Raw genomic sequence first — 16817 nt, 5'->3', positions numbered from 1 at the left:
CCTGGAGAACCAAGTCCACTGCTCAGATCCAGCAGGTTCCAGCATCGCTCTCAAAATAAAACAATTTGCATTTCATAAATGGAGAGTTCAAAGGATTAAAAAAAACCAACCCCACAGGATGTGCAGAAGTCAAAAGTTAACACAGCAAGATACAGCCCAGTTAGTGTGAAAGTCGTTCAAAATATGCAAATTGCAATTTATTATTCATACCCACAGGACAGTGACACTGTAAAGGTAATTTTGCTAGCCTTGCAGCAACAGAAGAATTGATGAAATGATTTCAAGTCTGTAGTGCACATGTATTTCTCCATGAGCACACTTCACTAGGAGAAGGGTGTAATTTTCAGATCACACTCTGCCGAAGCCCTATCTGGGCTCTGTGCTCGCTCTAAGGAAGCCTTCACTGTTGGGAAAGACGCTGCCTGAAGCAGCTCACAGTACTGCAGCCAGCCTTGGGAGGTACAGGTGTACAGCACCCAAAACAAGCTTATTTGAATAAGTGTAAGTTCAAGTTCAAGCAGCATGATGAGTCAAGCAGGACAGCAGTCAGTATTTGTCCTCTGCCATCCTCCTCAGTGAGTGTTTACATTCTCTTAACTATTGGTACAAGAGCAGGATCTAAAAAAAGTATTTAATATTAATTTCTGCTGAGCCTGTCCTCCCCTTTCCAGAGCAGCACTGCGAGCAGAAAATACTGAAAACGGAAACAAAAGTGCAACTGCACTTACTGCCACCGATCAAGGCCATTTTAAGGAAAAATGATGTCTCAAAAACACGACCCAAAGGGCAGTGTATTTGTTATTAAAAAGGGGCTGAAGCAGCTGCATATTGAACAGTTTATTTTAGGTCTTTTCCAGGCCTGGACAGATGACCTGGTCTCCCTGGAAGAGGAGACTTCCCTGGCATTTAACAACTAGTTTTGCTTGCTTGTTTTCAAATAAGGATTTCTCTTCTTTAAATAGCTTTTTAAAAGTGTATATAGCAGCAGTATGGTACAAAGATGGGCTTTTTTTTTCACAGTACACACAAGTTAGTATTGCCACTGAAAATACTCCTTAAATACCTCTAAAAAAAAAACCAAAACAAAACAACATTCGGTCTGTATCAACCTGGAGTGTTCATAAACCTTTGCGAATCCAATACCCAAAATTTAAATAATAAAACTGGAAAGTGTTAAATATCATTCCAGAACTGGAATTACAGTAGATCTCACATTCTCCCAGTGCTGGCACTTCACTGGGCAGGTGCATGCTGCTGTATATACAGAAAAAAAGCAAACATGTTTTGTATTAAATAGACATAAATAGCAGGACCGCGGACTGGAGAGCCATGCTTGTGTAATACTGAGTCTGTGCTGGCAGAGTCCGTATCCTTCACCAAACACAGGGATGGACAAGTCCTTCTGAGCCCGTCCACGGCATAACTGGAGGTTATAGCAGGATCCATCCCAAAGCCTGCGCCTGCTGTAGGTGGAGGGACGGCAGCTGGCACGCCGGGGATGGGGGTTCACAGCTTCTTCATTTTGTCTTTGTTTTTCTGGAGTTTAGTGTGCACCACTTTGAGAGTAGTGAGGAAGTTCCCGAGGAAGAGCAGCAGAAATGTGAATGCCAACACAAAAACCTGAGAGGGACGAAGGAGAAGAAAAAAAAAAAATTTAAAAAAAAAAAATTGAGAGCTGAGGGTATTGCTCAGGCCATGTGCAAGCAAGCTCTGACAGGGCTTGGTTGGCAAGTCCAGGGATTTGTTAGCACATGAGGAGAGATCATCGTAGCCAGATACACATCCACACAATCCACACATCCAGCTGCGTGGGTTAACAGGAAGTGTATTTTTATCATAATTTAAGTAGCATTTACTACTTTTTAATATTACAACATGGATTATACTCAACATAGGCGGACTCTACCAGACAGTAAAATCAAATCATTCAGTCCAATCTAATGGATTAGCGTTATGCTGAAAACACTTTCACTGAACATCAGGGCACAGGCGTGGGGGAATTACAGGTTTCTGTGGGAAGCTGTGTTCCTCCTGTTACACCAGTGAACAAAGTGAACGCACCAGCTACAGCAAGATCTGACCAAAATAAAGACCATCAGATTATGTGCACCGCTGCATGCGTGATGTGGTCCGGTCTGCATCTACAGGAGCTACTGTACAGCTGGAAAATGGAGAGACGTATTTGATGGACGACAGCAACTGAGAAAACAAGTGGAAGGATCCCTAAAAGTGGGGTAGTTAAGTGCATAATATGTTTTTTAAGTTATTCACTGCCATCGTTTTTTTGTCGTTGAATTTTGTATCTGCAGCCCACGGATCAGCCGTAAAGAACCACCAGCAACTCAGCAGCCGTTGCTATCAAATGCCCAGCTACACAAACAATATGGGGAGATATTTTCCCACGTGTATTTTCCTCCCCCTACACCCTCTGCCTTTCAGCTCGTGGTCACCTGTGGGTGCAAGTTTCCCTACAGTAACTCACATTTATTTTGAGTTCTCTTGCGCAGGCTCTGCGCCACATAATCCTGAGATATTTACATGAGGTCAGATGCCCAAATATCTTCAAGGATGTGGTTAAACACCCCCTCTCCCCCTGCTCCATGCTTCTTCTGAGCAGAACCAACACCCACCTGCCATTCTTTGCACTCCTTGTGCCTCGACAATCCGAAAAGTGTGATTGCATTATATAGCTGCCAGAACTAAAAAGAAAAAAAAAAGTCATTTAATTACTAGCGAAAAAGCCAAACCTTAGAAACATTGTATGTGATCTAAAGCACCTTTTAACAGTGCTGCAACCACAGCGGCAGAGTCTGCCTGTGCCACAGAGGGAGGAACAGGATTATCCAACTTACGTGCCCAAAGAACAAGAAGGGAAGGAGAAATGTCAGCCCCCGCCACATCCAGGACTGAAATCCTTCTGGAAAGGGTTAACAGAAGAGGCAGAGGGTGAGCACAGAAGAGCCAGGACTGGAGCTGCAGCCCTCCCGATTCAGACCATCCCGTAAGGGCTATTCTCACCCTGCTCCGCCACAACCAACCAACCACAAAGGTGTGGTAAGGGGAGGAGGAGGAAGATGGGGATGACCAAAACCTCCACCTTAATGCTCTCAAGAGCTGACAGAGATCAGAGCCCTCTGTTCCCAACCCACAGGACCCGCAGAGGGGATAAAAGCCTTGCTCCCCTTCCTGCCACAGGACATGGGCAGCAGGGCAGGGTGGCAGCTCTGCAAAGCTTGCTCTCGGAAGGCCACGCAATCCCCTCCTTACCGTCGCATCTAAAACCTGTGCAAAAACTTCGCAAACGAAGTACTGCAGAAAACCTCACCTACTGTAAGGTCCAAGTGGTTTCTCTCCCCCAAAGCACGGAGTCTATAAAGGCAGCCCCTTTGATAATAATACTGTAGGAACTGAACGCAACCTGGAGAAGACAGAAAACATCACTGCATTGGCTGTTCAGAAGTCTGATAAGTGTAAGAAACTTTTAATAACGTTCAATCCAGCAGTATGTCATTATTGTCTATATTTGTACATTGCATATTTGTACGCTATCTTTGTCTTTCTACAGTTTAATACGTCTGGATTTACCAAGCAGAAGTGTTTTCTTCTAAGCACGTATGATACAAAGCTATTTTATCCCGTGAATTAGTAAGGTAAGAGATACTCACTCTGAAATACTGAAAATGCTAAAAACTGACTGCGAAACATTTGATACATGAGTCCATCTGGCCTGAAAGCAAAATACAAAGGAGGTCTATTTGTTTGATAAAAAGCATAAGAGGTAGTGCCCTTCCCCTTCACCGCCAAGCCAGATCCCATTAGCAAACGAAGCAAGCAGCTGGTACCCAGCCCACCCCAGCCCAGGAGCCCCAAGAGGGTGCTACAGCCACAGGTCACCGCTCTGGCCTGTCAGAAAGGCTCTGATGGATTAGGTTTCCCCTCTCAAATGTGTATGGATGCTTATTGCACTTTTCTCTAGGCAGCACTCAAAGCCAATCAGCAGCAATTAATCCAGAATCCAAGTGGTGGAGCAGGGGGTGGCTGTGCTCCTTATCCTAGGGGTAGTTCAGGACAGACAGAGGACAGGGGACCTTCTGCTCCAGCCACTACGTCATCCTCTAACAGGTTCAAGCGCAGAAACATTTGTTGTTTTAGAACAATTTTTAATTATTAACTAATGAGTTCCTGCCAAAGATGAGACAGGTTGCACAGGTGCCGTACGCAGGGCACATTGCCGCATTGTTTGACCAACGCCACCACCCCTTGGAAGGTAAACTGCATTTCTGGCTTTATACTTCATTTCTAATCCGAGTTCAGTAAATGCACCAAACAATTCATTTTGTGGTGTCCTCCCTCTAAAGCAAAGTGCTGCTTGCTTGCTTACTTAGTTCTACAGAAACAGAAATCATGAGACTTGCAGAAATTTTGCTACCATCAGCACAACTACAGCTTAGGGTTTGAGTTAATTTTTTTTTTTTTTTAGTCAGAAAGGTAAATACAAACTTGCAGCATTGTTTTTATCATTGAAAACATCTGTAACATCAGACAAATCTTAAGTCTGACGCTTTCCCATGTGCCCGTGCGGCCACAGCTTCGAGGTCACACTGGGTTTAAACGCTTTGCAGCAGGCTTGAAGCCCCCGAGCACGTAGAGCGGACTCACCACGTTAACATTACTCCAGACAGGAACGTGGAGACGTAGTGATGGGAAACCCACCAGCCTTTGATCCTAAACAGAAAAAAAACGTGGCACTTAGAGGAGAAACACAGAATTTAGCATTGTAAGTCTGGTTTTAAAGACAAAAAAGTGATCCTGACTTGGGGGAGGAGGGGAGACAGGGAACAAACCAGATGCACTGTCCTGGCAACACGGCTTAGCTGGGGCGCGAACCCACAACTGCTGGAGGGAGGCTCAGGGCAAGGGCACAGTTTGCGTGCTCCCACGAGCCCTCCAGCACAGCGCGAAGCAGCACAAGGTACTGCGGTGACTGATGACGCACAAGTTTCAGCCCACACACCCTTTTTTTTTCATGCCATGCAAATAAGTGACGTTTTCAAGTCCTTCCTATGAGGTGGCAGAAAGCTCAGAAAATTACAGTGCAGTTAGCAAAGGGTATAGCGAGGCAGAATCAAGAGTGAAGAGCTGCCCCAGGGATGGCGCTGCTTTGTAAATGAAGCCAATGTGTTAATCTGGGGCATTTCCAACCAAAAATGTGCAGCCTCTAACACAAGACAGGACCAAGCCACTGAGACCCACCTCTGCAGATGCTGCAAGCCCAGGCTCAGAGGTTTCTCTGCTGGCCTCAGGCAAGTGACTTTACATACCCATGCTCGGTTTATTCCTCTTCATCTCTGGCCCCACAGCGATCCCTCCCTCTCTGGAAAGCACCCCAAAACAAGACACCTCGCACGCAGCAGCCCTGGGGACAGCCGTGCTTGCAGAAGTCTACTTGGTCCCTGCTGCCCTTGGCTGGCACTGGGAACTGTGTCCTCAAGCAGCTCCCAGAAATCAGCACACTTTTAAGATTTTTGCCCTTGGGCAAAGCAGGAGGGCCCTGATTTTCCCACCACATATGCCACACCAGTATCTGCCACCGGGTACAAACCACCTCTTCCATCGGAAGCAGGGACCACAAGCATCCCGCTGGCAATGCTGAGACAAGGCTCTCAGAAATGCTCCCTCCCATTTTGAGGGGATCATGGAAGCAACTGGCTTCAGAAAGGGAAGAGACTGGCTGAAACAAGCAGCCATGAGCTGCTCCCACCTGGTCATTAGGCATTGCCACTTAATTAGGACAACACTGACTCCCACCACTAACAAGCACCACTACAAGGGAGCATACAAGTTCTCCGTGCAGAGTTCGGAACAGGAACGAGCACATGAAGCTGGACTAACGTGACGCTGGCTACTCAAAAGGTGGACAATGAGACAAGTTAGAAGCCCAATTAATTAATGCAACAGGGAGCTACAAATGTTGCAGCAGCAACAGCTGCCGCTCACCCAGCAACAAGCCTACATGGATGGGAAGATGTGGCGATTGCTGCCATTTCCCCATCTCAGCCTATGTGGAACTGGGGACATGCAGCCATCAGGTTATTGCTAAAATCTAACACCAGACTCCAGGTTAAGTTACACAAGTCCAAACTCAAGCAACTTCTCCACCCAGATCTAAGGGAGATGCTCCAGGATCGATCCACAAACAGCACCTCACCACTCTGCCTTAGGATACTAAAGGTGGCATCAAGAAATGAGGGCTTGGAGTAAGGATCATCTTTTGGTTAACTTCTCCCAGGGTTGTGTTCTCAGCTCTTTATATAATTATCTCCCAACCGCAATCTTTCCCTTGGCACGACTAATTTAGTCTAACGCTCCAGGAGACATGGCAGGAAGGCCACGCCAACCGCAGGGCATTGAGCCAGTACCTCGGGTTGGTCCTTTCACCAAAAACACACACAAACTTACACCCCAGACCACATCTACAACTAACCCGCAGCTACCAAGAACATCCAACACTTTGGACAAAGAGCTTACAGACTTTTGGAACTACACCTTCTCCTCCCTCCCCAAACCTCAGATGGCCACATCCGCCCTTGGAAGCGACCAGGGAGGGGGACAGAGACAACAGACCCGTCAGAGAGGCATCAGCATCTCGGACCTGCTGGACTTGAGTGCAAGCTGAATCCTCTTTTATTGCTTGTTTTTCTTTTAAGGACATTTCATGCTTTAAATAGTTTTGCAGGTGGCACGGTACCTTGATCCATTGCTAATGAGAATGCTTTCCCGTATCGTCAGCGTGCAGTAATACCACACTAACAGAAAGTTAAACACTTCATCTGTCACCCTGTTAAATGGAAAAAAAAATACACAGGAAAAAAAAAATACTGTTAATGATAAAGACATATTCAAAAAATCCCTATTTTTTCCTCCCTGCCCTTAAGCAAATGAAAACCTGCCCAGTCCTGAACATCTCTAACCCACACGCAGAACTGCACACATCGGCAGCACCGCCAGGCTCAGAGTCCTTTCCTGCGGGAAGTGCCCCGTGATACAACACTGCAGATCTTGAGCCGATAAGCAGGTATGCAGAGATGACATTAATTCCTTCTGAAGGAGAGAAAGCACCACGGAAGCAGTAGATGATCCAATTTAGAGAGGCATTTCCAGGCTAATTCAATGAGGAGATTCCATGAGATCTATATAAATCCAATCAACTAAAAGAACAGAAGAGCATTACACTGGAGGGGGGGTGTGGAAAAAAAAAAAACTTTATTTTGCTATTTGCAAACCCCTGAAGCCAAGGGGATTCGGGGCAGCGTCTGTGTATGGCAGCATCGTTCCCTGGTACGATCCTGCATTCACCCCAGACCCACACAGACCTTGGTAGAAGTGCCCGGCTCCAACACGTTCCTGTTTTTTAAACAAAACTGAATAATGGAAGCTTATTGGTGCTCAGACACTTTATCACAACCTAGCGATAACGTTTCAGGTCTGACCATTTCATCCAAATCCTCTCTCGTGGCCTTTGCAGCCCCAGAGCTGCAGCATGGTGCCAGTCCCTGCCTGGGGCAACCCATGAGCAAAACCAATGGCTCGTTCCCAAGCACAGCATGACACCAGAAAAACCAACAGATCAGGAAACACAACGTTGGGCTTCTCTTAGTTACAAGAGGCTCCAAAAAAAAGTTAAACAAGGAAAAGCAAGTAACTAAAATACAGGTCCTGCCAGTGTTGAAGAAGAGGTGCAGAAGCTGTCCTGCTGTCCAACTGCTCAAAGCCTAAAAACTGCCAGAGCCCGTCTCACTGTCCTTAACAGAAGATGTAGTAGTTTAAACCCAGCATGTTTTTATTCAAAATACTTGAATAAAAGTAAAAATGCAGCTTACCTGTAGTGGAGAATAAACCTGCAGGTGACGGCCCCAAGTAACAAGATTATTGTCAGATAAAGTTTGAACTTCTCATACTCGTCCTTGTAGGCAAACCTGGAAGGGAATGGCCGCCGTTTGCAGACACAAACAGGTGTTTTACCGGGACGTCAAACCAGGTACATGCCAAGCCCAGAGACGTAGGGTTTGCTTGAAACAGTTAGAAAACCAGCCGACAGCAGTGAAAGGCAGAGTTCTGCCTGCAGGGTCCGTCTGGGCTGCGCAGCCACTACGCTGCTAGACAATGGCTTAAGTACATAAGAGCTAGTTTCTGGGTTGGCATGATAAGATTTAAGAAATATTTTTTTTTAAAAAAATGAATTTTCTAGAGCACCATATGCCTAGAAGTCACAATATCATTTTTCATTGCAAAATCCTGCCCTTACAATTAAGGCAACAGGCTGGGCTGGGTTTAAAAGCAGCGGATGGACAGAATCCACCACAGCTACACAAAGCATTAGCTTGGTCCCATAGCACAGCCCGACTTGCCCACCCTCGCCAGTCCATCTTTTACCAGATCTAAGTGAAAACCACTCCCATCTCTGGACTTCAGTCCATATCCACAGCTGGCCCCAGAGAAACCCAAACTCACACGTGCAGAAACACTCACTTACTTTGCTTGGTTACTCAGGAGAGTTACATTCACGTTTCCCAGCACCAGATTTAAGTACAAGCTGGAAGACAAAAACCAAGAGCAGACCCACAGTCTGTTTTATTTGAACGCTGCAGGATGACGCACATCGCAGCTGAAGAGACAGTCTCATCTGCCAAAGCTGTATTTGCTGTAGGTTTTTTAATTACTGCAAACTGGAGAGATGGACTACAGAAGAGAATTTAAACGTGGAAAGATGGTCAGCATTTCCATGAAGTTAGAGAAAAGGTTTATTTTCCTGGTCCCTTTTCTGCGCTACAGTCTAAAGGTGAGAGATGTAGCATGTACTATCCAAATCCAAAACTAATGAGGAGAAATTGGAGGAAAAGTTACTGATAGAAACTTCTGAGGGGCTGTAGCACTGCACAGCTCTTGACAACTGACAGAAATCTGTCTCAGCACCTCACCTGAGGCAAAGTATACATTATGAATCACTTGTAAGCACTATTTTAAGAAATTTAAAAAAAAAAAAAAAAAGGATAAAATTCCTGTGCTGATTTAATCTTTAAAAAATTAGCACAATGTGAAAAATACCAGTGTGAAACAGTGAACTGCAGGATCTCTCACCAATGCAGTGTTACTTTTATTTTAACAAGAAAACCTGTTCTGCCTACACGCAGTACATTTACATACACTTCCAGCTAATGAATTCCGTGTCCAACTGACACAGCAGCTCAGCAAGAGATTTATGACTAATCCAGTTTTACATGTATTTGTTCAACACGCACATTTATCCTTCAGGAACAACACTGCTGTGAATGCTTAAAAAAAAAAAAAAAAATCCGCTTTCCCAGAGCGTGCACCTCCCCAGGGAAGCACATACCCGTTCTTCTTTGGCAAGTAGGCTTCCATGTCGAAGAAGGCATTTTGCCTCTCCTTGATCTGGGTGCTGATCTCCTGGATGAGAGCAAACTCTTCAGGACTCGCTCTAGGCTTGCACCTGCAAGAACACAGAAACAAGATATTCCTGTTTGTGTTTTTACCGCCTTTTTATTTAAAGGAAAATAATGTCATCAAATCCATGCCGCTAAAAAGCTAACTGTGTGAGCTGATGCCCTCATGCATTTTGCTCCTGTATTTCTGCAGTATCGTTTGGCTTACCAAGACTTGATTTCACTGCCTGGTTTATGCCATTGTAGGCTATTTCAACCAGCTGGTTTATAACTCAGCTTCTCTTTTCATCTCAGCTCAGTGACAGGATTCCGTACTTCTTCCCTAGAGAAGCACTTAGGGAATATTGTGCTTTTTTTCAGGAACTCCTTCCACTTTGGGAACATTGTGTGTAGTTTCAGCACTGCCCTTGCAGAGGCTGCAGCTCTTCAGGCATTGAAATGTTTCAGGATGTAACAAAAACACACAGCTGATGATTTACTGACAAACTGTGATTTTACCAATTAATGTAAAACAGAGCACAGTGGTGTTGGCAACCCGTGGTGTCAGAGGTGGTGTATTCAGACCTGCACACAAGGAATTTAGCTCGTGGCTCCCAGGAATCAGCCAAGCAGCTGAAGGCGGTTCCCTCCTGTAAATCCACCCGGGAGCAAGTTACGCCTTCTGGTTCAAGGACTGATGCTGCTCTTCCAGCACAGCCTACGGAGCAAAGCTTCGCTCACATAGCAAAACACACAGACCGAAAGCTGTGTGGTCCTGCAGCATATGGGACCTACTGCAAGGACGCAAACCCACGCGGGCTCCCTCAGAGATCGTCTTTATTTATAGGACTCCATCTCTCGCCGGGTTACAAACACTTTACCTGGCTGTGATAAACGGAGGTGACCCAAGGTTAACACAGAGCAAAATCACCACTGCGACACAGACTGCATATTAAAACGCTAAAAATCCAAACTTTTCAGCCCTTTGGGAAAGAGAAACATCCCATCCCCACCTCCTCCACCCGCCAGGTCTCCCGTTACCGTTGCAGGCTGTGCTTCAGATCCCTTAGCGTCTTCTTCTGCCGGTGTATGGAGGTGCTGCAGGCTGTCTGCAAGCTGGTGACTTCCTCCAGTTTCTGCCTGTAAACTTTGTGCGTTTCCTGCAGGAAAAGAGGAGATGATCAGGAGGGAGAGCCCTTCTAGTCTACCATATTCCTTTTGGTCCTTGCCTCAGAAGGAAGCAAGCAAAATCCTGAGGTTTTTTGGGAGTTAATAGGCATCCCTGCAAACAAGCAAGAAGGTGGCAATGCCAAACCACCATGGACACAATGCAGCTTAACCAGACACTAATGAAGCTCCTGCAAAATGAAGAGCATCCTCTGTGCCCCTTTCATTTCCTGTTTCTAACGAGCTTTCCCACTCCTCATTCCTATCCCACCCTGTAACAAAGAAGCTCTAATCCTCCACTGATCCCAATCTGTCCCCATCAAACGGGTGGCTAAATCATGGAGCAGGAACTCTAATTTCACAGTCAGATTAAATCCAGGGGAAAAAAAGATGAGAGATGAGGACACAAAGGGGAAAAAAACCAAAACCAGCCACAGACCCACGCCTGGAGGTTTAGGTGCCTCCTGGCCACCGCTGCCATCTGACCCCATGTACGCTCACATAACCTATGTAACAGCTTAACCCATCTCCTCCCTGCAGCACTGGTGCTCCTCAAGAGGAACTTTTTTATCACAGCTTGTTGATCCTCTGAAGCCCTGAATTAGTGTTTGGCTGTAACGAGGACACACCAACCAACTGCAAGCCCACCAAGAGGTGCCTCTGCTCTCGCGCTCCTCCCTCTGCTCGGGAATAAACGTGCTCTGCTCTTCTGCCTTTTGCAATTATTTCACCTCCTTCCCAAGCGCAGGGAGACCTCAGGAAGTGCTAACCAGACACCAAGCAATGCCCTCTGGGCATGTTTTCTTTTAAGACCTACAATAACTTGGAAAACAGAGTTTGCAGAGTTAGTGCCAAGGAGAGAAGGCGTGGGTTAAATGGCCAATTGCACAGCTAGCTGCTTTATCTACCAGCCCATCAACCACATAAGATTACCACTGGTTTTCCTGGAGCACAAACACGATGCTGAAACCATACAAAACAAATTTTTGCTCCCTTCCTCGTTAAAACCTGGTTGATAACTGTTCATTATTTACAGCAGCAATGCAAAACAAGCTCCAGTATCTGATTTAAAAACCTTAATAACAAAACTAACAGTGTCCAGGCACCCCAGCTCTCATCATTTCAGGACCGGTTTGGCTCTGCTTAGCATGGGCAGGACTTCAGAGCTCACTGGATTGCACAGTAACTTTTTCTCCTTCTCTAGATGTCAGGCAACAGCATCTTTTACAAGGCTGGTTCAAAGGGTGTAAGAAGCTCTTTGCCAAAAAAAACCTGTTTGAATATTTATTGAAAAACCTAGCTGGTAAATTCTACCGCTAGCCAAAACCATCAGGTTAATGATTTCAAAATGACACTGGTATTTAGAAGAATGTAACATTTGCTAGTAGTGAAGTTATTTATTCATCAAGAGAGGTTACAAAGCGGACCCACACGTACTTTTACACGTGAAGCCCACAGGCCAAATACCTGCCCGGAGGGTCGGGTTTGGCTGCAGCTCGCTCTCCATGTAGGAAACAATACATAGTGAAAAACAAAGGACCTGTGCACCAGGGAGAGAAGCACTTTTGCTCCAAGTTGAAAAGCTCCAGTCAGAGACATCAGAGCCATCTCTGCACCCAAGTTTGCAAGTTTTACGCCATCATGACCATGACTGCCCGGTTTGCAAGTGGAACTCGTGCTGCCCCCCAACTCCACCTCACGGCTGGTCCCCGCTTCCCCGAGGGGACGCTCAGTGCTGCTGCACGGCAGCATCAGCCCCTTCGAAGCCCCTCAACTCAAAGCTCCCCAGATACAAGCGTATCCCCAAGCACCCCATGCCAGCCACCCAGCACGGCGAGGGCAGGAGCTACAAGCGGAGTCCAAGGTGTCCTCTGCAGAGGGAAGACACAGCCCCTGACTCAGAACCTACAATGCAATTATAAAATATGAGACAGGGCAGGAATGCATTGAAACAGGTATTATTTTGCTCCATGGGGCCAGCACTACTCTTGATACACAAAAAATCTGCTCACCATCAATTATTTTTCTCCTGTTGGCATTGCACAAGAGGCCCTTTTAGTGGAGGTGACCAAAGTACCTTGGAAAATGCCAACGAAGAGTTCCTTCCAAACGCAAGCAGCTGCTCCCATGCGGCTCCGGACCAGCATTTCCAGCCAGAGGTGAGTCAGGCCAGTCAAAAAGGATGCTGACAGGGGGTGATGCAGATGCGGAGGGGGTCAGGCTGCTGCCAGGAAAACCGCACTCAAAAGTAAGAGATGCTGCAAACATGTCCAAAAAGCCACGTGCTACCACAAGCGGACACCCACACTGAAGTACTTTCTTACTAACGAGTCAGGTTTTTTTACTCTACACATCAAGGTTTGACTTGAATCCTGTTTGGGAGCACAGAGCCTTCCTTTAAAGCACATTTAAGCACCACCAGCACCTCACAGAGCTGGAGCAGAGTCATGTCCTCGGGACGGCGCCGTGTTCCCATCTGCTGCAACACCGCCTTTGGATACGAACCCCAGTTGTGAGCCCTGAAGCTCTTGGATAACGGATGCTACCCCAGCTTTCCACACTCCTAACCACTGGGCAATTACACCTTGCGCACCAGCAGCTGCGACCCACCAAGAAGCATTTCTACTTTCCTTTTATGGATGGGGAAACCGAGGCAGGGATAAGTCATTGACATTTTGCCCTGGTTTCGGTCAGACTTGAGCATCGCGCTCTGCAAGAAGGCCGGTCGGCGCACACTGGATTTACCTCAAAGACACAATCAACAAAACCATGCCAGCTGGCGATGCCCCCCAACCTTTCCTTCTGTTAACAAGCACGCAACCTGAACCGAGTTTTAATTAAGACAACGAGCTAAATCTGGAAATCACACTTGTTTTTTTTTTGAGCGCACATTCTGTGTAACAGCCTAAAAGAGGCTAACAGCCACGGAGAGCGAGAACAGCCGGTCGTGTTTTAAAACTGACTTAAAGGATTTGAAGCGTGTGTATAGGCGCAGCACTGACGAAATGTGGGGAAGGGAAGGTTTCTGGAGGAAAAAGCATTTTGCAGAAGCAGCTCGCAGGTCTTTCTGCCCCTCAAGGTGCTTTTGCAAGACGGATGAACAGCTCCGGAGCCCCTCGCGTCCCGCGGCAGGGAATCAACCTCGGGCCAGGCGATGCCCTCAGCACAGGCGTTACCCGCTGCCCCTCTTCCAGCCCTGCTCCAGCGGCAGGAACCGCGGCCGCGCCGCTGCCTCGGCGGGGCCGGGCCCTGGCTCGCTGCGGGATGTCCCACGCACACGCGGCAGCGGTGTTTGCGGGGCGCCGCCGCGCAAGGACGCGCGTCCCCGCACAGCTGCGCTCCGTACCGCGCCCCGGGGCCTGCGGCGAAGGCGCCGTGCACGCGTGGGCACGCCGCGTGCAGCTCACCCGGGGGGAGGGCGGGCCGGGAAGCTCCCCGCTGAGGCTGCCCCGAGGCGGGAACCTCCGGGGGCAGCGGTGGGGACCCCCGGGGTGCGTGCGTGGGGAGGCGGGGGGGTGCGCACCCCGCGCTGCCGCTCCCGCAAGGCCCCCCTCCCTCCCAGCCGCCGAGGCGGAGGAGGCGGCGCGGGAAGGGGGGGACGCGAAGCCCGGGGAGCCCCCCGCCGCCCTCCCGCCTCACCTGCAGCTGCCGGAACTCCTCCTCCAGTTCCCGCCACTCGCCGCGGCAGCGCTCCAGCTGCACCCTCATGGCGCGGTGCGCGGCGCCAGCCCCTGCTGCCTGCAGCGGCGCCAGCCCCGCTCCCGGGCCCGCGGGCCGCGTGCGCCCCTGACGTCATCGCGCGCGCCACCCGCCGCCCCGCCACGCCCCCGCGCTCGCCTGAGGCCGGGCCTTCCCGTCCTTCGGCCGCCGCCCGCCCGCTCCCCGCGCCCCTCCCGCGTCCCTTCGCGCTGAGTGGGGTTGGGGAGAGGAAGGAAAACCCCAAAATCTCCCGTGTGGCGCTGGCGGAGCCGCCGTGCCGCGGGGACCGGGCCCCTCCGAGGGAGCTGCGCCCCGAGGTGACCGCGCACCGGGGCTGGGGCGGCCCGGCCCAGCGGGTCCCTACTGTCAGAAGAGGACAGGACGATTCCTCAGCTTTTAAAATTACTGTAATAATAATAATAATAATAATAATAATAATAATAATAATAATAATAACAAGCGTAGCGGTAGGACCGGCAAACAGGGAGCGGGGCCTGGTGGCCTCTGGGCCCTGCTGCCAGGAGCTCAGGTGAGCGCAATGGTCCTGGGTTAACCCCAACTGGCAACCAAGTACCACGCAGCCGCTCGCTCACCCTGCCCGGGGGAACGAGGGACAGAATCAGAAAGAAAAGGAAAACTCGTGGGTTGAGATAAAGACTACTAGGACAGCAAAGGGAGAGGTAATTGTAAGAGTTAATTATATTTTAAAATTATAATAATTATGATTTTTAATTAAAAATATATATAAATAATGATAATAATAAAATATAGGGATAGTAAAATATACAAAGCGAATGATGAACAATTTCTTACTGCCTGACGACCAACACAGCCCATCCCAAGCAGCGATCACGGAACAATCCCAAGCAGCGATCACGGAACAATCCCAAGCAGCGAGAGAGCTGCCCACCGGCCAGCCCCACTGACACACGTCTATGGTGTGGAATACTTCCTTTGGCCAGTTTGGGTCAATTCTGCCGGCTGTACCCCTCCCAGCTTCTTGCACCTGCACATTAGCAAAACCTGGGAAGCTGGAAAAAAAGTCCTTGATCTCTTAGTGACAACTAAGAACATCAGTGTGTTATCAACATTCTTTGGGACAGTAACACACAGCGTGCAGGGCGGGGTGTGATGGACGGGAGGGGCAAGGGCTGTGAGGGCTGCTACTGTGCTGCTTGGAATGTGGGTTTGCTGCAAAAGGGTGGAAATAGGCAAAGTGGAAGAAAAAAAAAAGGAAAGGAAGCAATTAAACAAAAAGGGACAAGGGGGAGAGGAGGTGTGAAGCCAAAGGAAAAACTTGAGTGCGATGCTGTCTTTTCACAAAGGATCCCGTTTCCTTGGATTTGACACAAACAACCAAAAATATTTGGCGTAGAGACCCTCTCAGTGTGCCTGCTGTCCCTGATCCTTTTCTAAGGCTATATTAGTGCTGCCTGCTCGTTCTATTCCCTTTTTGTATGTTCTTTTCGTATGTGTGTGGGTGGACACCTGAAATGCAGTCGCTGACCTGCTGCCTGCCTCTGCGCTTGGTTTCCAGAGAAACCTGCTCAGAACTTGCGGTGGTTGGGGATTTCTGCTGATTTAACCACCTCCAACCACATTCTTCCTTCAGCTCCTCCAGTGAGATCTGCGATTGTCCACAGATCAAACACATGTGTTGTGGCAGGCCTTGATAACCTTGAAGTAGAATAATAAATTAATACGTGTGGTATAAATGTCACAGGAGTTTGTTACGTCTGTGTTAAATTTTCCTCTAGCATTTGTCCACAATCCAGTGTAACAGGACCTTATTTTACAGGAAGCCTGCAGGATTCTGGATTACAGAGGAAGGATCGCGTCTCAGATCACAGCCTTCATTCTGCGCTGGATGTGTGCTGAAACTTTCCAGTTCACCACAAGGTTGGAATACTCCCTACCAGCACAATTATTTCCCTTTCCCACATGAAAATAAGCCCTCCACCTTTGCAGTTGTTCTGTTGTCTCAGCTCAGTTTGTCACAGAGCAAATGCAGCCACATCTTACCCCTTCCTGCTCCGGGGAGGCTGGGGTGGTGACACCCTCCTGCAGACCCGGGTGAGTCCAGACTGGAGGGTGCCAGCGTGCTTGGTGGGTTGCGGGGTGATCAGGGAGGCTGGCAGAAGCGGGTTGATCCAAAAAGCGAGGGAACTGCTGCCGTAGGTTGTAGGTTTGAGCCTTGCGTGTGTTTTGTACGTGTCCAGAGCAAACACCCCAGTTTGCGCTGCAAGCAGGAATGGTCAGTTTAAGAGAAAGTGGTTCTGTGGATGTCCCCTTATTTCCTTTAAGTAAAAACACTTCAACATTTGTAGAAATGCTTGTGTAAATCCTAACATTCAAGAAGTACTTACAGAATGCATCATAAATGGCAAATAAACCTTGAATCTATTCATTTCACTCCTGAGCTATGAGCCTTGAAAGAACAGAAGAAAGCTCTTAATATCACTCGTGGATACTTGCTCTGAACTGTAAGTTTGCAGCCTGATGACATGT

The 16817-nt window shown here is 48.2% G+C and overlaps 2 protein-coding genes across 6 annotated transcripts in view; one reads left to right on the top strand and one right to left on the bottom strand.

Moving 5' to 3' along the window:
* Nucleotides 1–184: 184 nt before the first annotated feature.
* TMEM120B (transmembrane protein 120B) overlaps nucleotides 185–16817 on the bottom strand; it is a 24716-nt gene continuing 8083 nt past the window's right edge. For 2 of the 3 annotated variants that reach the window (XM_086761412.1, XM_086761413.1), the window contains exons 4-14: nucleotides 10485–10603; nucleotides 9395–9511; nucleotides 8534–8593; nucleotides 7881–7976; nucleotides 6749–6838; nucleotides 4660–4725; nucleotides 3666–3727; nucleotides 3326–3418; nucleotides 2853–2917; nucleotides 2631–2699; nucleotides 185–1620 (exon numbers count right to left, since the gene is read on the bottom strand). In XM_086761412.1, coding sequence (XP_086617538.1) covers nucleotides 1507–1620; nucleotides 2631–2699; nucleotides 2853–2917; nucleotides 3326–3418; nucleotides 3666–3727; nucleotides 4660–4725; nucleotides 6749–6838; nucleotides 7881–7976; nucleotides 8534–8593; nucleotides 9395–9511; nucleotides 10485–10603 — 951 coding nt within the window. In that variant the 3' untranslated portion in view covers nucleotides 185–1506. Of the gene's footprint in view, nucleotides 1621–2630; nucleotides 2700–2852; nucleotides 2918–3325; nucleotides 3419–3665; nucleotides 3728–4659; nucleotides 4726–6748; nucleotides 6839–7880; nucleotides 7977–8533; nucleotides 8594–9394; nucleotides 9512–10484; nucleotides 10604–14249; nucleotides 14331–16817 lie in introns of those variants that run through there. The other variant, XM_086761411.1, reaches the window with a different exon arrangement.
* Nucleotides 14745–16817, top strand: part of MORN3 (MORN repeat containing 3) — a 17520-nt gene continuing 15447 nt past the window's right edge. The window contains exons 1-2 of one of the 3 annotated variants that reach the window (XM_086761414.1): nucleotides 14745–14838; nucleotides 16108–16208. The gene's annotated coding sequence lies outside the window, so the exon portion shown is untranslated. Of the gene's footprint in view, nucleotides 14839–14896; nucleotides 14990–16107; nucleotides 16209–16817 lie in introns of those variants that run through there. The other 2 variants (XM_086761416.1, XM_086761415.1) reach the window with 2 other exon arrangements.

The sequence above is a fragment of the Chlamydotis macqueenii genome, chromosome 17, assembly GCF_036417535.1.
Source record: "Chlamydotis macqueenii isolate bChlMac1 chromosome 17, bChlMac1.mat, whole genome shotgun sequence".
In the NCBI taxonomy this organism is placed as follows: Eukaryota; Metazoa; Chordata; class Aves; order Otidiformes; family Otididae; genus Chlamydotis; species Chlamydotis macqueenii.
Note: the sequence above shows the minus strand (reverse complement) of the source record. Positions and strands in the feature narration are given on the sequence as shown.